Source organism: Rhinolophus ferrumequinum, chromosome 18 (genome assembly GCF_004115265.2).
Source record: "Rhinolophus ferrumequinum isolate MPI-CBG mRhiFer1 chromosome 18, mRhiFer1_v1.p, whole genome shotgun sequence".
In the NCBI taxonomy this organism is placed as follows: domain Eukaryota; kingdom Metazoa; phylum Chordata; class Mammalia; order Chiroptera; family Rhinolophidae; genus Rhinolophus; species Rhinolophus ferrumequinum.
The window spans coordinates 28,971,542-28,993,347 of NC_046301.1; the positions used below are offsets into that span (position 1 = coordinate 28,971,542).

Consider the following 21,806-nt stretch of genomic DNA (forward strand, 5'->3'; position numbering starts at 1 on the left):
CTCAAGTGAGTTGTTAGTGGTATTCGCCAAAAGCAATACGCCTCTTGGATTTGGGCTCATACTGTTCAACCTTTAAAGCGAAGATCTGCCATCTGTTACCTGTGAGATTGGGCAAATTACAAACCTGTGAATTTCAGAGATCTTCCCGCTGGAAAGTGGTAATAATCTTACTCCTGTAAAGCTCACACTGCACTTAGCTTTGACCTATTTTCCTTAGTTCATTCTGACCATGCATCACTTAAATTTATTTAGAACTAAAAATGTGCAAGAGAGGGTACCAAGAGCTGGTAACACAAAGATAGTAACAGTAGGTAACAACCAATGAGTGCTTTAGGAACCTTCCGGCTCCCCATGCAAGAACCTAGCTATCCTATAAATAGTAATTGTTTTCAAGCCCTCAGTTTTACTCTCTGCAAAATGGTAATGATACTAATCTCAGAGATTGTGGTGAGAAGTAAATGAAATAAAACACGTAAAGCATGTAAGAAAGCCCGGTACATACCGGATATTAGTACCACGATTTACTCTTTTTTTAAAATAAAAATTAGCTAGAAACCTAACGTATAAAAACGTTTACCGCTAAGGCATGAAATGTGAAATATAACTGCCTCGATAATCTCGAAGAGGCTACTTTACAAAAATACCTTAACACCAAGTGACCCCGGAACGTTCAAGAAGCTTTAGTCTACCCAAAACTATACTTCCCAGAATGCACCTAAACAAGGCCTGGGGCATGGAGCCCGGCGCCGCCGCAAGGGATTGTGGAAGGCATGGTTTCTTCAAAACAGCGTTTCGCCTCCCAATGGCGGGAGAATTTTGGAGACCCCCTCCCGGGTGGGTGGGGCAAAGAACAAAACGTGACCAATCACAAAGGGAGCTTCTGGAAGCGCTGAAAAGCGACGAATCAGAAGGCAGCGGCTTCAGCCTTGACTGGCGCGCAATAATTTGAATACAGTGGCGGAGCAACTGGCTGGGCAGAGAAGGGGTTGCTGGCTCTGAGGTGCAGGTAATTGCTGCAGAGGGCTGAGGCGTACGTGGGAGACGGAGGATAACGGGAAATTCAATACTAGAACGTAGAGGTGAATGTCAAGAGAAAAGAAGCGTTTGCTCTGGGCTTGGCGTGTTGGCGGCTTGGGACCAAAGCCACCAACCTGTTCTCCGCGCTTCCAGGTCAAAGGGTTTCCATCTTCTTTACCCCGGAGTTTTCTTGTGTTTTTTCGCCCTGAAAGGCATATCTTTCCTTATTCAGCCTTAGAAGGAAGGTTCTTCTTTAAGCCGCAGCTCGACATTAATTCCCAGAGACCCTGGTCTTTCTGTTTGTTTACTTTAAAATCACGCTTGTGAAATTTTTTAAAATATACCTAATCCAAAGAAAAAGGAAGGGAAAGCTTTAAATGAGCAACATATAATCTACCCGAGAGTTAAGGTGCATGGTTGTTTATTTTTAGCAGCCTTAGGAGGTAAGGGTATTTTATAAAGGAAACAAGCGGCTTGGTCAGGCTCCTCGGCTAGTAAAATGGGAGAGGAGTATGCTTCTTCACCCGTTTTCTTGCTGGACTCGAATGAAAAATTTAGAAACATTCTCTGCCTTCATTGGACATTCAGGCTCTGAGAAACAGTTAAACCAACAAGAAAATGGTTACTTGGATTATTAGGAAGCTGGGGTGGAATGGAAGCATAGGGTAGCATCTAACAGTAGGAAGGATGGGGTGAGGGCAGTGGTGAGAAAGGAGTTCCAGAACATAAGAGTGTTTCTACTTGATATGAATTAATCAGGCTGATTAGAGGGGAAAGTGTGCCCCTGCAGTGGGATAAAAAATACTTATTGGTAGGATCATTTTCCAGCTTGAAACGTATGTACTGTCATTGCTTTTATTTCGTTCTTAATTGCTACTGTAATGTACTATTTTTCCCTTTTTTACCTTCATAGTTTGAATTTTTATTAAAATGATTTGCTTTTTAAAAAAAACTTTGAGTCTTTAATGGACTGTCACCCATCTGAAGACTTTTTAGACTTTGAAAGTGTAATTTTGATAATAGTGATTTTTGTAAACATTGGATGAATTTGGTTCTTCTAATTGTCCTGTTGCTTTCAGGAGTTCAGTTAAGAAGATGTCAGCTTTTAAGCCAAGGAAAAGGAAGCAGGATTCTTTGAATTGTGACAGGTGAGTCTCATCCTATGGATAGAAAACCTTAAAAAAGAAAAATTTACCTTTTTACCTTCTCTCTTTTATCTCCTAAAATTTCCATTCTTTCATTTACCTACTCCTCGTGGCTATAGTAACATTTTATATTCTAATTATAGTCTGGAAATACTGTAAGCTTTCATAATTAATTATTTAATGCTTTTGAAGAGAATCAGAGAAAGCTGTTTTCTATGGGTTCAAAATGTATCTCAAATCTTTTATTACTTTGCTGCTCCTTTCTGCTCCCTTACATAATATTTGACATAGAGTTTTGCATACAGTAGATGCTCACCTATAAGCAATCCTAGAAAGTCTGTGTACTTAGCGCTTACTACATGTCATGCCAGATATAAATGACTCCACACAGAACAGGCCCTAATTACATAGAATTAATCATTTTAGGGGACTTGTAGCCACTGGAGCAAAGTACATGGGCTATAATTTGTATATGCCCAAGACTTAGAAATAGGTTTTAATACACACACTCACACATATCCATATACATGTATATCAAAGCTCCTTTATAAACAGTGTTTTCACAAACGGTATCTTACTTTTGAAAAATATCTGAATGCTTGTTTAGTAAAAAATAGTATTTGAGAATACTACCTTTAAACTAATAGATAACGTGTATGGTTGGATGTTTGGTGAAGAGGATGTATTGTTTTTAGTATGATCTAAGTTGTTTTTTATTTGGCAGTAGATATAAAAATTGAAGTAAAATAACAATACTTATCAACCGACTTTATTTCTTTTCATAGCCTGTTATCAGACATTCCATCAAAGAAATTAATTTTGGACTGTACTGAAAATATACCTTCATCATCTAGTAAAAAGCACATTTGTCGAAGCAGTGATAAAAATGAAGCAAAGGTGCATTGCCCTCAACAAGGCCATTTCATTTCAAGTCCACTCAAAACCACTAAAACAAATAGATTACCATCTGCAAATCAAGGTTCGCCTTTTAAATCTGCTGTGTCTCCTGTATCTTTTTACAACAAAAATAAGTGTTACCTCAATCCATTGGAGAGAAAGATGATAAGAGAGAGTAGATCCATTTGTCTCAAAACTAATAATGAAGATAAGTCTTTTCCTAGTATGACAAAAAAAATTCAGGGAAAACCAGTCCACTCCAAGAAGATGAACAAAAAACCACAGAAGAATTTAACTAAGTGTCGATCGAGTTATAAGTGCATCAAGCCTGTATCAAAGAATTCTCAAGATTCCAAGCGAAACCGAGTGGTCTATAAACCAATTGTAGAGAAAGAGAACAATTGTTATTCAGCTGAAAATAATCTGAATGCTCCTCGAGTTCTAAGCAAAAAAGTCAAACCACAAGTAACAATCCAGGGTGGAGCAGCATTTTTTGCTAGTAGGAAAAAATCCTCTCTTAAAAAGTTGTCTCTGGAAAATAAGCCATTGCTGGGACTCACCCAACAGAATACATCAGAAATGATTGAAGATTCTAATGTAGAGACTGTCACTAAAATAAAAAATTTTGAGACAAGGCAAGTGTCAAAGTGCATGTTACTAGAAAAGAAACTGAACATTGAGCTGCTGGGTACAAGAAGTAAAAATGAAGAGAAAGTAATAAAGGTAAAGAAAACTAAATATATTACTTTTAAAACTATAATAAGTTGACTATATAACAAAACATCAGTATACATTATATATCTATATATATAACATAGTTGAACAAAATTTTCTTTGCAGCCTGAAGGACTGCTTTTATGAAAGTAAATAGTATAGTTTAATCACTATAAAGAATTTAGAGGCAGGGTGGAAAGATGGGACTTGGCTTAAGGAAGAATACCAACATTTTCTTGTCATGGAGATACACATTTTATTAAATTCCCTCATGACTAAAGTCCAGAGAAGCTTAACTTTTATTTGGTAGTCACTATTTTTAGGAAGTAGAAATAACGAAATTCAGGTAGTAGATTTCCAGAGTATGAGCATATTGTTTTTTTGTTTGTTTCAGCTTATTTAAAGTACTAGGTTATTCTAGAAAACTTAGAGAATGCAGAAAGTATAAAAAGTATATCTTCTGTAAACCCACTACTTGGAGAAGATCACTGCTACCATATAGTTGGGTTTTTGTTTATTTTATGTAGTATGTTTTCATGGTTGCCATTCTGTGCTTTTTTGATTTTGCTCATCAATTTAACACAGCTAGCCTAGTCTAGGGCTGTCTGATAGAAATAGAATACCAACCACATATAATTTAAAATTTTCTAGTTGTTTCATTAAAAAAATTTTTATAAAAAGTTTAACTATATATATATATATATTTTTTTTTTTTTTAAAGATTTTATTGGGGAAGGAGAACAGGACTTTATTGGGGAACAGTGTGTACTTCCAGGACTTTTTTTTTTTCCCCAAGTCAAGTTGTCCTTTCAATCTTAGTTGTGGAGGGCGCAGCTCAGCTTCAGGTCCAGTTGCCCTTGCTAGTTGCAGGGGGCGGAGTCCACCAGGCAACCTTGTGGTTGAGAGGACGTGCTCTAACCAACTGAGCCATCCGGGAGCTCAGTGGGAGCTCAGTGGCAGCTCAGCTCAAAGTGCCGTGTTCAATCTTTAGTTGCAGGGGGCGGAGCCCACCATCCCTTGCGGAATTCGAGGAGTTGAACCAGCAACCTTGTGGTTGAGAGCCCACTGGCCCATGTGGGAATCGAACTGGCAGCCTTCGGAGTTAGGAGCACAGAGCTCTAACCGCCTGAGCCACCGGGCTGGCCCTAACGCTATATATTTTTTAAGTGTTACCATTTTAATGTAATCAGGATAAAAAGTTATTAATGAGTTATTTTACATTTTTTATGCTAAGTTCATGAAATCCATGTTTATTTTAACTTCAGTCTATCTCAGTTGGGACTAGCCAATTCTTGTAAATTCTTATCAGCTGCTTGTGACTCGTGGTTATCCTAATAAACAATACAGGTCTGCATACACCTTCTGTTGTTGACCACCTATCAGGAATCTCATCAGAGAAAGGTTTTTTTGTTTTGTTTTTAAGGTAGCTAGGAACAGAAAGCAATTGAGGCAGTAGGCTTTAAGAAAGGCTGTCTTCTGGTTTGGGGCTTCTATGTCTGTGGTGTCTTATTTATACTCCCCACAATCTTTGCAGCTGGAGAAATGATAGGTTTTCACACAGAGCCCAGTACACTGAAACATACATATTAAGCAAGTCCAACTCTTTATAGTCTTTTCTCTCCTCACCCACCTCCTCTCATTATTGTTCTCTTCATTGCTTCCTCTCAAATTCAATCCGAATTCATACCTTTTGTACTCACCCAAATTTCAAATCTCAGTGGCAAAGATTATAAACTTGTGGCCAGGGAACCAAGTCCAGCCCATGAATGTTTTGCTTGGCTTACATGTTTAAAATTTTTTGAGCCAGCATTTTTGGGTTTTTTTGGAATGTAATATAATAGATTTCTGGTGTTACATGAAAAATTGAGGTCTGGCAAAGCTAAGCCCTCATTCCCGCATGGTAATAATCTTTGGGGACAATATCATGCTACCATTTGACAGGTATGGGCTCTTCATATCCCTCCACTAAATCAGCGTACATATACGTATTTAGATCAGTTTTGCTATTAATTTTACTATGTTGCTATTAATTTTAGTTTTGCTATTAATTTTACTTACCTGCTGCCCACATAGGCATTTAAGTTAGCAATCCCCACTATACATGTTTCTTCCTGTTCATCAAGTATTGCCAAGTATATTGTTATATGGAACATGTTCTTGCTGGCTAAGCCATGACAGTCTAATTCTACTAATTCATATTGTTTCTGCCCAAAATAACTCCTATATCTTGATAGGGATTTTGGGTTTTGGTTACATGGGTACATAAGTTTATCAAAATTCATCAAACCCTATACTTTATATCTTTGCATTTCACTATATATAAATGTACGTCAATTTTTTTAAAAAATTGGAGCACAACTCAAGCTAAAACTAATTCTCAACCCAGCAAAAAAAGTGTGTGTGTTGGGGCGGGGGGTGGTCTACAATTCTATCCAGCCATCTCCTGACTAGTATTCTCCATTATCTATTTGGTAATGAAGATACAGCCTTGATCTTCATTGCATGACGATGCATCTTCATTGCATCTTCAGTGACATGACGAATTCTCTGCAAAACTCTTTACTGCCTTATTTTCTGAGCTTCCTTTTAAGAGGCAGCGTATTGAGTTCTGTCTATTTTTCAGTAGTCTGAGAAGCTGGGCTCTTGTGCATCTTAAATTTGTGGAACTAAGTTCTTCTCTCAAGATTTTGTGAAATACCCACTACTAGTATTCACCTCTACTAGCTAAAGGTGAATCCTATTTTCATTATTAGGTACATAACCTTTCCCCCATTCATTATGGAGCCCTGAGAAATGGCACTGATGGGTTGTCTCAGCTCTACTGAGATATTGTGGTCTTAAGTAGGAGTTTTACTTTAGTCAAAAGTTTTTTTCATTTTCCTTCAAGCTATATATTCTCTTAAGTCTCACCAAATGAGTAGTGCTAGTGAAATTTGTTAGAATTTTTTCTACTTTGCTTTTTTCACTTCCCAGCTACTGCCCCCAAAGTGGGAGTTAGAAGCCTCTCTAGCTACTCCAGAATGTTCTTTTTCTTCCCGTGTCTGCCTGTTTTTAAAGCTTATGACAAAAGTTTGTTCCTCTCCGGTTTGGTGGCTACTGAGGAAATGTTTGCTATTTTCACTAACTTTTTTTCCCAATTTATTTTTATAGAAGGGATGTTCTATCATCTCTATTCTACCATCTTTATCAGGAATTATAATACATTTTTTTTTTTTTAGGATAACAAATTGCAGACTTAAATATGCACACTCTGTCTTTTAAAAGGTTATATACATTTAGTAAATATAGGGGAAATTTTCCTTAAAATAGGCTGAAAATTGAGGATTTAAAAATCACATTATAAAATGTAATTCATAATATAGACATTTTGTTTTAGAAACATCTATTAGAATTCATTCACTAAATAGAAAACAATGAAGAATTATAGGTTTTCTTTAATTTTACCTGCTCATTATCAGGATTCCTCAAGTGGAGTAGTTTCTTCAAGGGAACATAAACCTGATGAAAATAAGTGTTTTCCTTCAGAAGATTCTCACAGTGAGAACAAGGCAGGTGAGTAAGAGAAAACATCTTTCTCAATATAAGTTCATCTACTTACAATAATGCTTCGTGACACATGTCAATATAAAATCATATACATAATAATATTTGGGTTTTTTTTTATATTAGGTATCTGTGCCTGTGTTTGTATCTTTGTGTTTCTCTTGACACTGTTTTCTATGATAAACAATGAAATGCATTTTGAAAAGGAGGAGACAAGGAGACCTTAGGCTGAAACTGAAGACAAAATACTGATATTTCATTGGTCTGTGGGATATGGACAAGTTACTTAAGGTCCCTAGAGCTAGGCGTTCTCATCATACCTACCCTACCTACCTTTTACCCAAAATAATAGAAAGGACTAAACACAATTTATGTTACATATTTTGGATCAAAGCCCCATTCTAAGCAGAATTTGCTAAGCCATAGAAAGGACACTGGACTGGGCATCAGGAACCGTGGTAGTTTATCTAGGTATGCCACTAATTAACTCATCTAGGGATGAGATCGCTCAAGTAAAGAGTTAGTCTTAATTTTTAAATTCCTCTGAGTTCTGAAATTCTATTTCTAACTTCTGGTGTCATTATTCAATTAAACAGTATTTACTAAACTGAATAAATAAAGAGGTTAATTAACATTACTTACCAACCAGATTCTTGGTAACTTTACCTTGTTAGTTATATCTTTAAATGTGGAAATAACTTAAAATTCTACAGGTAGAATACTGACTATAGTGAGAAACTGTAGCTCGTGGGAAGAAAACAAAAAAGATAAAACTAAAAGCATAATCTGGAACATAGCCCTTAGGAGGATCTAATTTTGTGTACATATATAATTATATATATGTGCATACATATGTATAACATGATTGTTCGTAATGATAATGACTAGTATTTACTGGGTACTAAGTATGTACCAGGCAGGGCTAAGTATCCAGTATGCCATTATGTTTCCCATGGGTTGTGCTATCACTTGTATAATAAAACATCTAACAAAAATAATGCCTTTCTATTTACAGTAGTTAGAAATTTTTTGAAAAAATTTATTGCAGTATATTGTCAAATCTATTTAAAGAAAAATATGTAGTGAATAAAAAATAATACAGATGGTATAAGGATATGGCAAAATTCATGAAGGTAGTATACAAATGGTAAAAGTTTTTTACTTGATTACTGTAGTTTATCATTTAATTCTCACAACCACCGTAAGAAATAGGTTTGTATGTCCATTTTATAGATGAGGAAACAGATTTAGGTTAAGTAACTTACCCATAGCAGATCAGACTCGCACTTATCTTGGTCTTCTTTCTAGAGAATGAGCTCTGTTACCTTTTATATCCATTTATCTATTACCTCCATTACCTTTGCCTCTTTATCAAAAATCAGTTGACTATATTTGCATGGGTCTGTTTCTGGGCTCTATTTTGTTCCTTGCTCAATTTGTCTATCTTTTTGCCAATACCATATTGTCTTGATCACTGTTAAGTCTTGAAGTCAAGTAATGTGAGTATTTTGGTCTTAATTAGCCTTTAAAATCTTAAGATATAAAGCTTTGAGTTTATTTTGTTATACAAATTATTGTAATTTTTTTCCCCTACCAGTTTCTCCTAAGTCCATTGTCTATCCCATCTTCAGTGCATCTTCAGTCAATACAAAAAGGTAGGAATTGCTCTTATGATTATTAATTATGAGTTCTATGGGTCTCTTTCTTTCTTATACTATTTAATTCGGGGAGCATTTTTTTCTTCCCCACTAAGGGGATATTAAGAATAGGAGTGAAATCAGACGCTGTCATAGAAACTTCATAGCAACCCAAGAGTTGAGAGAAGAGGCAGATCTTTATGGGCTTCATTAATAATAATTGCTAACATTTTTATGCAGAACCTGGCCCATAACAAGTAGTTTATATCCATTATCTCACTTAATCCTCACAACAACCAAGAAGGTAGGTTCAATTCAAATGTCATATACATATCGGTTTTCACTGTAATTCCTCAAGCATTTTAAATCAATTGCGTTTTTAGCTGAGGAAACTTAGTAATTCAGCCACAGTTGCATAGCTATTAGGTGACAGAGCCAGGACTAGAATCCGTATCTGAATGAAAGCCCATTAGGCTATATTGCCTTCTCTGGGTGATAATATACTAGTGATAGTTAATGTTAAAGAGCATTTACGACCTTATGATGGAGGTACCGTTATCACCCTATTACCCCCATTTTATAGATAAGGAAACTGGCCACAGGCGGAAGTAACTTGCAGCACTTAATGCTATTATAAATCCCAGCAGAAGCTACCGCTATCCTGGTCAAAGCTAAGGGGGCGGGGCGATTGAGGGGAGGCATGGGCTGATGAGAGCATGATAGGTGGTAAGCTCTGAAAAAGAAGTTTCCTACAGTCTGAACATCTTCCTAACGGCTTTGGCTCTTCTCCCCCATTTGATGATAAATAATGAGAGGTTCTGAGTAAGGTGCTTCCTAGCTAAGTTCTCCTACTCTTAGGACTCCTCACCTTAAATCACCCCAGAGAGTGGGTTGGGTGGGCAACTTTCCCCCTTTGAAGGCCATGTTCCTTTTTTTTCCCCCACATTTCTCTTTTCTCATCTATGTCTTCTTTCATAACTGTTTAGTAAAGGTTGAAATCTACCACAATTAGATAAAAGTGTTTAAACTAATTTAGCATAAGGAGATATTAGGATACTATTGATTGAGTCATTGGAAATTGCTTTTTATGTAGGACCCAAAAGGTCAGATACCTCGGTGTTAGGAGCAAAGTGCTCCAACCACCTCAGCCACCGGGCTGGCCCCGAATTATACCGAGTTTTTAGAGATGTGAAGATAATACATGGTCCTGCTATCAAGGGGAGGACAGGCATTTGAACAAATACATATGATAAAGTGTTCAAATTGCTAATATAAAAATAAAGAGATTGTGATCATGCATGCCGAGATGGAAAGAGCTCATAGAAAGTACTAAAAATTGCCAGGTACTCTGCAGATGTTATATACATATCAGTTTTCTTTTCACTGTAATTCACCAAACATTTAAAATTATGAAATAATGTTTATCAACTTTCTATTTCAAGATCTCCAGTTGAAGAACAGTCTTCTGTGGGATCCATCCTACCTTCTAACTTCTTGAAACAGATCAATGTACAGAAAAGTACTAACGCCAGAGATACAAATAAAGAATCAAAAGACCAGCTCATCATTGTGAGTAGATTTAAAACAAAGCTCCTGCTATACGTGGCTCTCATATACAGAACATGCAGCCAGACATGTTTTTTTAGCATAGTCAACATGGGTGATAGACATTCTCAGTTTTGTAAATTCCAGCTTTGTTGTAGTGGCAGCATTTAAAGCTAGTCAAGTATATTTTCAAACCAATAATATCGGGCAATGCTAGTCATTAATGCTGATGAGTGAGTTGTGTTCTGATAAGGAAGATTATTGATGATCAACAAAAGATTTAATGAGGGAAATGTAATGGCTGTGTGCGATGTCAGAGGGATCGTGGATGGAGGGAGGGAGGTTGACACTGTGAGGGATATAAATGATAAATGTCTAACTATTACTTTGTTTTATGCACCTGAAACTAATAAAAACAAAAAAATTCAAAAAAAAAAAAAGATTTAATGAAAATAGCTATGTTGTATTAGACCTGGGTTTGGCAAACTATGGGGTGTGGGCCAAATCTGGACCACGGCCCATGAGCTAAAAGCTAAAAATGGCTTTTATGTTTAAAAGGTTGGGGAAAAAAGAGAAGAATATGTGACAAACCATGTGTGGTGTGCAAAGCCTAAAATATTTACTGTCTGGCCCTTTGCTGATAAAGTTTTCCAGCATCTGTATTAGATAGTTCAGAACCTGGTATTTTTAGTAGCATTAGGTAGCAGTAAGTATTAGTAACTAAGTATGCCTTAGGAGGTAGAATGGGAGTTAATAGGCCATGATATAGAATATTCCTGACTTTTCTTTATTCATGAATTTATCTTTGCTTTTCCTTAACTTTTATTATGTATTATATTTATTATTTTATCAACTCTTGGAGCAGAGGATTTTTATATTCCTAAACACTTAAGGAAATAAATACTGTCTAATGAACATAGAAGTCCTGAAATTTTTGCCCTGCCTCTGAAATAAGGCTTTTTTTAGGTCTCATTTAAGACTTTAATAAAGAAGTTCCCTTGTTCTTCTTAGCTATAAGTTTTATGATTTAATCTTATTCCTTTTTAGAATTATGGGTCTAGCTAAAGAATCTTGATTTTCTTTTTCTTTTTCTTTTTTTTTGCACTGTCCATTCCAAGAGACAATTCCATTTTTTTCATTTTGTTTGCGGGAAGGGGAAGGAGGATGTAGTAACCAGACTTTCATTTAGTATTTCACTTGTGCCAGCGTGAAAGAAAATAAGGAGAAATGTGAATGGATGGTTACATGAACTAAATGCAGAGCTATGTGTGATATGTTGAGAAGGCTTCCACCCCCACCCCCCCAATTACAGGACGCGGGTCAGAAGCATTTTGGAGCCACCATGTGTAAGTCTTGTGGCATGATCTACACTGCTTCCAACCCTGAAGATGAGCTGCAGCATGTTCAGCATCACCACAGATTTTTGGAGGGAGTCAAGTATGCAGTAAGTCACAGTCTTTCAATTTGTTCTAAAAGTAAAACTGCTTTAAAAGATATACATTTCTTTTGCTTAAATATTGAAAGACCCATATATCCGTAAATATTTCATCATCTGCAGTTTTGTCGTCCGTAATATTTGAGGCTGACGGTATTTAAAAGTTAACGTTTTTTAATACGTGCCATTTCAAACTGTCCTAATATAAGAGACGTATTGTTCTAGGTGGAGTGAACACCCTGTGCTCTCACCCCTGGATTTCTAAGCAGAGCTAAACAGTCAAGAAACAGAATTCAAAGATTTAGAGTCCCATCTTCTCCTCCCTTTAATTTCTTCTTTATAGATTGCCTTAGAAAAAGGGCTTTTGTGTATGACTTCTCCAGGCTCTTGCTTTTCTGAGAGGAGAGGTCTCCTCATCAAGAAACTTTCTAGTCCAAATATATCCTATTGTGGGCCTTATCGTTATGATAGTACCTGCTACTCAGTTGCATCCTTTTCCTCCTGTTTTTATTGCTGTAGATCATACCTTCATCACATTTTTAGGCTGGTTTATTAAAACTCTGCTTATCCTTCCCTTCCCCCACTTTCCTGCTCCTAATGATTCTTTTTTCTAGATATTCTCATGAAGAGCTCTTATTTGACTTTGCCTTGTTTTGTAATAGGTTATGTACATGTATCCCAAGAGGGTGTCAGCCCCTGGAGGACAGACATTTTGTTTTAGACATCTTGTATTTCACTTCTCACATCACTTTATTTGGATTTACATTCCTTTATTTGGATTTTGTTCTGTCTTTTCTGTGTCATTCATTGTTCTTTTTGTCCTCTCCAGACCAAATTATTTAATGTTTTGGGGTATTTTTTTTCCCTCTTCAAATTAAACTGTGATTTCTTTTTTATCCCCTCCTTTGGCAGGGCTGGAAAAAAGAACGTGTAGTAGCAGAGTTTTGGGATGGGAAAATTGTATTGGTCCTGCCACATGATCCAAGTTATGCTCTCAAAAAGGTATGGAACATTAGCTTTTTAATCCTTGTTCTCCTCCTAATCCTTCCCTCTCCCCGCTCTGAGAAACGGCCTATGTTAAGGTATAAAACACCTTTGCTGATGGGTAATCCACTTTGGTACACATATAAGGATGACTTTCATAGTAGTTCATACAAAACTAAATTTAGAATCAAAAGACAAATAAATGAATGGCAGTTGGAGATTAAAGAAAACAGATAAGGTCTATAGTTTATCTTTGACCTTCATCTTCCACTTGTGAAAGATAAACTTTTCCGTGTTGAGAGATGAATGGCCCCAGAGTCTATTTCTTATGTTGGTGTTGCTTATATTTCTTGGGCTGCATGTTTAGCCCCAGTGAACAAGGAAAAAAGCTGAAACAAAATCCGTTTTGGCACTTCCTACTTCTTATCCCTCCCAGGAGCCTGAATTTCTTTCTGCTGAAAGTGATCTTTAAAATAGGTTCTTAAATCCCTGTTTCCAAAGTGGCAGACACATGCAGCAATACGGAAACAATTTGGAGGGGTAACTTTAGGATATAGAGATAAAAGAAGCTAAAATGTAGCAATCATAAATTTTGTGCATATAAATATATATAGCTTCTATTGTACTTTTTAAAACATCACCTCTTTTGGTTTTTAACATCATTAGGTAGAAGATGTGCAAGAACTTGTCGATTGTGAATTGGGCTTCCAGCAAGTTATTCCCAGATGTCCAAACAAAACCAAAACTTTTCTCTTTATATCTGATGAAAAGAGAGTAGTTGGGTGTTTAATTGCAGAGCCCATCAAACAGGTATGGTATAAGTGTTTCAAATTCGTGGCCTAATTTGTGAGCAAAATAAAGTAGTTGTGAGAAATTTTAATAAGCATTTAAGACTACTGCCATTAATGACATTTATTTCCTACTAAAACATCCTTGACTATGTGAATGATTGAAGCCATTTATTTCTATTATTTGGTATTTTGCCTTATATAAGTAGGATAAATAAGTCAGTCTTATGTTCATGTAGTCATTTCTATACCTGGATTAGAAAGTATAATGATTTTAAATAAGCAAATCTATAGAGCCCAGTTATTGAATATGTGGCTTAGTGCAGATTAATAAATTTGGCAACATAGTCATCGTTTGTCCCTTAATTAGAAGTTGGCAAACTACAGCCTATGGCCAAATGTGGCCCATCACCTATTTTTGTAAACAAAGTTTTATTGGAACATAGCCAATGCATATTCATTTCCATGTTGTCTGTGGTTGCTTTCATGGTACAATAGCAGGGTTGAGTGGGTACAATAGAGATCACATGGCCCAAAGAGCCTAAAATATTTACAATTTGCCCCCTTATAGAAAAAAAGTTGCCAACCCTTTTTCTAGAATGGAGATGTAGTTTTTGCGTTGAAGGAGCTTACAGGGTTAAGTTTTAGCTAGAGAGAATTAGAATTCAAGTGTGTTCTTTTTACTTGACTATGTAATATTCTACACTTATATGTCCTTTTAAAAATACTTATCTGTCTCAGTATATCTTGAAATGACACTAGCATTAATTTATGCTGTACTTTTTGTAAGTGCCTTCCTTTTAGCCCCTCATTTCCACCATCTTTATTTCTTTTCTTTTTTTTCCTGCTTTTTCATCTAATATGTAAATACACGCAGTCTCTTGTGTGTTTATCAGAAGTTGGAGAAAAAAGCAGCTGGTTTCTATTATTGGCAGTAAAAATGACAATTTGACCTTTTTGATTTTAAAGAAGTAAACTGTATGTAGTGATTGTAGGCAAATATAGCCAAATAACTCATACATGTTCTCTCTTGCTCATTCTCATTTCAAAAGCAAAGTTTTTTTGGTGGTAGTTAAAATTTAGTTAGAACAGCTACAATAAAAAATAGTGACAATTTTTTGCTGGCGAGGATGCAGGGAAACTGAATGTCTTACGCATTGTTGGAGGGAATGTAAAATGTTACAGCCACCCTGGGAGAAGTTTGGCAGTTTCTTACAAAAACTAATCATGCATTTACTATATAATGCAGCAGTCATACTCCTGGGCATTTATCCCAGAGAAATGAAAATTTATGTCTATACAAAACTGGTACCTGAATGTTTATAGCAGCTTTATTTGTAATAGCCAAAACCTGAAACAAGTGTCCTTCAGTAGGTGAATGATTAAACAAACTGGTACATCCATACAATGGAATATTATTTAGCAACGAAAAGGAAGAAACTGTTGATATAAGCAACACCTGGGACAGATGTCAGAGGCATTGTGCTGACTGAAAAAAGCCAATCTCAAAAGGTCACATGCTGTATGATTTCATTTATAAGACATCCTCAAAATAACAGAATTATAGAGAACACACTGTGGTTGCCAGGGCTTGGGAATGGTGGGGGGGAAATGGTAGTGGTGATTATAAAGAGGTAGCAAGAGGAAGATTTTTGTGATAATGCGATAACTCTTGTTTTCAGTGTAGTGGTGGTTAAATGAATATACAAGTATAATAAATTGTCATGGAACTATACACACACATTATATCCATGTTAATTTCTTGGTTTTGGTATTGTACTATACTTATGGAAGATGTAACCCTTGGGGGAAGCTGGGTGAAGGATACATGGTCTCCTCTATGTATTATTTTTCATCTTCCTGTGAATCTATAATTATTTGAAAATAAAGGTTTTTTTAAAACCTTAAATGCCTACCAAATTTCATACTCAACATGTGAAAGTCTTTAGTTATTACCAGTTTTTTAAGAATATCATATATACATTTTAGACTGGAGAGAATGGGAGAAGTTTATGTATTTTATTAAAAGTCAGAGTCTGATTTTTTACAATTTTTTTAATCAATAAGAGAGGACGTTTCATAATGGTATGTAATACACTGGAATGTTGGGACTATCTCAATACCGCTAGCATTTTTTTAAGCATTGTGTGACTAAATGAACAAGAATTCAAGAACTATCGAAGAATTTTTAACATAATTGGTGAAGGAATAAGATTAATCTTAGATACATAAGTTTCGTTTAAGGAATGGTTTTTAAAAAGAAATATGAACTTACCTGTATTGTTAACTCTAGATGTTTCTGTATGTTATTGCAGGCCTTCCGTGTCCTGTCTGAACCAACGGGACCAGAATCTCCAAGCACTAAAGAATGTCATAGGGCTTGGCAGTGTTCCAATGTACCAGAACCTGCAGTCTGTGGGATAAGTAGAATCTGGGTCTTCAGACTGAAGAGAAGAAAGCGCATTGCAAGACGACTGGTAGATACCCTCAGGTAAGCAATAAAATGGATTTAGACCCAGATTCGCTTCCCCAGAACCTTTCCTAGCTCATGAGCCAAAGAGAATGATGCTTGTAAGACACTTCTGTATGAATTCTATCAAAGGCAGCCTAAGGCAAGTACTGGAAAAAAAAATATGTACTAAGTATACTCAGTTTCAGGCATAGCATTCTAAGTCTGAAACATTCTAACCCCATGTTTTTCACACTACCTGTGGTGAAAGACTAGTTTAATTTGTTACAGACCAACACTTTAATAAATGAATTGCTAGAAAATGAAATAGAAAAACAAAACAAAAAATGGAAAATACAAGCTCTAATTTTTGTTAGTCAACAGATGTAAAATTAACATTGCAATAAATATATTTAATATAATTAAATTTAAAAGCAAACTAGATAAAGGTTTAAAAAAACCTACAGACATTGTACATGTTCATTGATAGTATGCGAGTAGGTGCTTAATAAAGTTATTCATAAGTGTAACTAAATGTAAAAGAGAATTAGTAAAACAACCCACAGAATGGGAGAAAATATTTGCAAATCATTTATCTAATCGGGGTCTAGTCTATCTAGCATAATAACTCAGTACAATAATAAAAAGATATATAACCCAACTTCAAGACGGGCACAGGATTTCAATAGACATTTCTTCCTAGAAGAGATACAAATGGCTGATAAACACAGAAAATATGCTCAGCATCATTAGCTGTCCAAACCAAATCACAAAGCAAAACCATGAGGAGATACCCACTAGCATGACTAATCAAAAAAAGGGGAAATAACGTGTTGGTAAGGCTGTGGAATTGGAACCTTTGTACGTTACTGATACGAATGTAAATGGTGCAGCTGCTGTGGAATGTAGTCTGGCAGTTTCTCAAAAATAAAGTGTTACCATATGACCCAGCAATTGTGTTCCAAGCTATAGGCAAGTGAAAGCATATGTCCACATAAAACCTGCTATACGCAGGTTCATAACAGCATTGTATTCATAATAGCCAAAAGAGTGCAAATAACCAAGTTTGTGATGAATGGATAACTTTTTTACAATGGGGTATACCCGTACAATAATACACTGGGATATTATTCAGCCACAAAAAGGAAAGGAGTACTGACACATACTACAGCATGGATGAACCTGGAAAACTTTATGCCAGTCACGAAAGACCCCATATTGTATGATTCCATTTATAGAAAATATCCAGAATAGACAAATCCACAGATAGAAAGTAGATTAGTAGTTTCCAGGGACTGACTGAGGGAAGGGAGAATGGAGCGTGACTACTGAAGGGTACAGGCTTTTGGGGGTAATGAAAATGTTCTGGAATTAGATATTGGTGATGGTTGCAGTTTTGTGACTATTACTAAAACACTGAATTGTACGCTTTTAAAGAGTGAGTCTTATGGTATGTGAATTGTATCTCAAAAATAAATTAGCAATTCTCCATTTTAAACTCCTGTGTGCACACTTTGAATTAACACTATATTGATCAAGTTTCTCATGTGACAAATGAGCTTAGTTGCTCGTTAATTTACCTAAGTTGGATGGATGAGTTTCACAATACTTATTCTCTCAGTTTCTGTCCTTCAGATAACAGATTACAAACCAATGGCCACACTTTGGATAACACTATTCTAGCATTTTGAGTTCTATACACTTTTTCGGAAAGGACACCAAAGACCACTGTGGGGATCCAATCTTGGGCCATCCTGCTAGTCATCCACATACACCTTACAAAAGGGAGCAGTAAGAAAAAGTGATGTCTATAAAGACTATTTGATAATTATGAATACCTCTATTTTCTGTATTTTAAGAGATACATAAATTTGGTCTGAGGACTGCCAGTATCTGTTAGCTTCGTCAGGCAGTAGGGCAGTGCTGCTCAAACTTGCAAGTGCACATGAATCACCTGGGAACCGTGGTAAAGTGCACGTGTGGTTGAGGAGATGGGTGGGGCCTGAGAATCTGCATTCCTAGGAAGTTCTCACGTGACGCTACATGTTGCTGGTCTGCAGGTCAGACTCTGAGTCCTAACAATAGATTCTAAGCAATAATGAATAAAAATTAAGTTGCCGTGAAAGGAGAAATATAAAACATTCATGTGAGGACATCTCTGTTTTGTCACACATCTGACTTGAAGTTGCGTGTAACATAATTGACAGCTGTCCTGTATGTGAGGAACCGTAGGCTGAATTCTCTCGTCTGCACAGGCAGTATGGGCTTCAGTCCTCACAAGAGTCGATTATTATTCCTGGTTATTTTACTCAAGGATCAACTGAGGCTCAGGTGGGATTGTTAAGTACAAACTGATGAACTAGTAAAAGGACAGAGGTAGTATTCAAACCCAGAGATCTAATGTTCTTTCTGTAGCTGATATCACTAAGACAGACAGAACTATTTAATCAATCCAGTTTTTTGGATTCTAGTACATTTGGCAATAAACTTTGTATTCACTTATATAGTAAGTATACCAGAAGCTGATATCTTAACTTCTAATTAAATCCAATTCTTTTTTTTTTATTTTGAAGTAATTTCAAACTCATTTAAAAGTAAGTTATATACATTATGCCCCTTTACCCCTTTGTATATCAATGTGTATTTCTTAAGAACAAGGATATTAAATTCTCCTACATAAGTACAGTTCAGTGATCAAATTCAGGATATTTAATATTGATGTGATTCTTTTATCTAATGTATAGCCCATGTTTCAATTTTGTCTCAAATATCCTTTATATTAGCATTTTTTTCCTGTCCAGGATCACAAATTGAAATTTAGTCATCATAGCTTGCTTTAGTCCTCGTTTTCCTTAACCTAAAACAGGTTTTTAGCCTTTGTCTAGCATTGAAGAATTAGAAGAGAAGAGGCCAGTTATGTTATAGACTATCCCTCAATTTTGTTAAATTCTTTCAACCATTTCATTACTTTTTAATCCTAGTTGAGCTGGATCAAGGAGCGTTGTAGTTAAAATGCTGACTAGTTTTTGCCTTCTTTAAGCTGAGTGTGTGATGTAGCTCAATAGTTATTGGTTAAAATCAGTGATGGGTATTTTTGGTGTTACATCATCCAATTAGCAGTACTGTCTTCTATTAGTTGCTGATTATAATGGATCACCTAGAGTCAACTGGTTTGTCTGGTTCCCTTTGCCTCTCAGCAGAATGTTTTTCTGGACCTGTTTTCTCATCTTTGAAATATTAGACTGTCATCTCTAAAATCTAAAGCATTAAGTCATTTGATCACTTAATGATTTTAATCCAGTATTCAAGAGATTGACTTGTGATAATGTTTACTTGTGAAAATTTTAAGTTCGTTTTATTGTTAAATTGTCTTTTCCTCTTTTTTAGGAACCGCTTTATGTTTGGCTGTTTTCTCAGCACGAATGAAATAGCATTTTCTGACCCAACACCAGATGGCAAGTTATTTGCAACCAAGTACTGCAACACCCCGAATTTCCTTGTATACAATTTTAATAGTTAAAGCCAATTTCAACTATAGAATAGTTACTATGTGGATGAGTTCAGACAGCCCCTTATCAGATAAGATCCATTTAACAGATATCAAAATAAAAATACTGACACACACACACACACACACACACACACTTCCCTGCCTGTTTTGTTCCTTATGAATTGAAAAGTCAGGGATAAATTTGTTGAAAAGTATGTGGAGAGTCAAAGAAAGGAAAAATCTTTGGATGATGTATACTGACTAATACTCTGAATCCTTAATTACAAAACTTTGGAAATATAACTAGAAAATTATTTGCCTACTACATAAGAACAATGACAAAGCAGGGTGGTTTTCCACAGAAATGTGACCACTTACCTTTTGTAAAGCACCCTTGGACCAGGATTATCTCATGCTCCATCAGAAGCAAACAGGAAAATTTAAAGACAAATAATTTCCATGCCCAATTTTTAAGGGTAATTCCTAAATTCTGTACACAGAATTCTCACCTTTATACATAGCAGCTCAGTTTGAATGTATTTAGGAAGTGTTTTGAATTTCTAGTTGTAATAGGGAAAGATGGTAAAGAATAAGATTTCCATATCCTTTTATGTACAATAGAATTCTATAGCTGTTTAATCTTTTTTAAAAATCATATCAAAAGCACACCTGTCACCAGATTTCATTAAAATTAGTAATTGCACTACTGTCATTTCATTAATTTTTGGTGTGTGAAAATGCTAATTGTGCTACTTTAGTGAACTTATTACTGGTAATTGAAGTCATTAATAAAATGGATGCCCCACTGGAATTAAATGATTCATATGGTTACATTTAAAATTTTTTTGCACGTCTAAAATACATCTTACTTGTTTCTGAGATGTCTGAAAAAATGTATCAGAACCAAGGTTAGTGAATAAATATATCTAGGTTGATGGGCCAGAGAACATGGTGACATGTAAATACATCTAAATATGCACACATTTTTCTAATATAATTCTTGACTACTTTGAAAAGCAAAGAATTATTCAGATTGTTTTGATTCTAAAAAACATTTTTATTACTATCTGGCAATAATACTCTAGGGAACTAGTTTTCTAGGTTATAACTTTATGTTGATTACGTTCATTTACATTTTTTCATTTGCCTATAAGTTAACATGGTTCCAAAATTTAAAGGCCTGGGTTCCAAAAAGAATGTGGAAGTGTTAAAATGTGTGTAATTATGCAAACATTTTGATGCTATTTTCTGCACTGTTTTTAAAAATTGTTTTAAATATTTTATTTAAAAATTTTATTAACATTATTTGCTCAATGCTTTTGTGATGAAGCAATTAAAATTCTTTTCAATATTCTCTCTGTTCTCATACAATTGAATGTACTGATTTTCTTTTTAAATTACTTTTAGTGGTTATAAAAATAGTACATGCTCTTTGTAAAAAAGCAATCATTGAAAACATATCCACACAAAAACCTGCAGTTATTTAGTTTTATTCATAATTGTCAAAACATGGAAGCCACTAAAATGTTCTTCGGTAGATGAATGAATAAACAGGTACAGCTAGACAGTGGAATATTATTCAGCTCTAAAAAGAAGCCGAAAAACGGCACAAAGGAACCACTATTACCAAGTTAAAGAAGCCAATCTGCGGTTACGTTCTATATGATTTCAACTATATGACATTCTGGAAAAGGCAAAACAGTGGGGACAGTAAAAACATGGTTACCAAAGATTGGAGGGGAGGACAGAAGGAATGAGTAGGACGAGGATTTTTCGGGCTGTGAAAATACTGTGTATATTAGAATGGTGGATACATGGCATATATTTGCCCAAACTCATACAATGGACACCAGGAGTGAACCCTAATTTATCAACATAGATTCATCAGTTACAATAAATGCACCACTGGTAGGGATGTTGATAATGGGATGTATCAATGTGTGGTGGTGCAGGGGCGTGTGGTATATCTCTGTACCCTCAATTTTGTTGTGAACCTAAAACTGCTCTAAAAAAAAGTCTAAAAAACAAGAAAAAGGAAAGTCTGAGAAACTATTACAGCTAAAGAGACATGCCAACTAAATGTAATCTGGCATCCTGCATGAGATACTGGAACAGAAAAGGGACATTCAGTAAAAAAAATAAATCTGAATAAAATATGGACT

The 21,806-nt window shown here is 35.5% G+C and overlaps 1 protein-coding gene across 4 annotated transcripts; it reads left to right on the forward strand.

Moving 5' to 3' along the window:
* The first annotated feature begins 844 nt into the window (after positions 1 to 844).
* On the forward strand, positions 845 to 20,847 carry ESCO2 (establishment of sister chromatid cohesion N-acetyltransferase 2). Of its 4 annotated transcripts, none has more exons than XM_033133396.1 (11): positions 845 to 1,006; positions 2,097 to 2,165; positions 2,948 to 3,782; positions 7,232 to 7,325; positions 8,914 to 8,971; positions 10,396 to 10,522; positions 11,811 to 11,942; positions 12,846 to 12,935; positions 13,584 to 13,727; positions 16,021 to 16,196; positions 19,542 to 20,847. In XM_033133396.1, exons 2-11 carry the CDS (start codon positions 2,113 to 2,115, stop codon positions 19,672 to 19,674), a joined length of 1,842 nt encoding a protein of 613 aa, XP_032989287.1. In that variant the 5' UTR covers positions 845 to 1,006; positions 2,097 to 2,112; the 3' UTR covers positions 19,675 to 20,847. The 4 variants fall into 4 exon arrangements, with proteins under 4 accessions (XP_032989287.1, XP_032989288.1, XP_032989289.1 ...); XM_033133397.1 differs by having other exon boundaries at positions 928 to 1,079; XM_033133398.1 differs by lacking the exon at positions 845 to 1,006 and adding an exon at positions 1,018 to 1,170.
* Positions 20,848 to 21,806: the final 959 nt, after the last annotated feature.

What these genes read in the sequence shown, in the direction of transcription:
- ESCO2 (XM_033133396.1), top strand. Translation starts at nt 2,113, where the DNA reads ATGTCAGCTTTTAAGCCAAGGAAAAGGAAGCAGGATTCTTTGAATTGT. An exon ending in TCACAGTGAGAACAAGGCAG is followed by an intron (nt 7,326 to 8,913) that starts GTGAGTAAGAGA and finishes TTCCCCTACCAG; the next exon opens with TTTCTCCTAAGTCCATTGTC. An exon ending in TTGCAGAGCCCATCAAACAG is followed by an intron (nt 13,728 to 16,020) that starts GTATGGTATAAG and finishes ATGTTATTGCAG; the next exon opens with GCCTTCCGTGTCCTGTCTGA.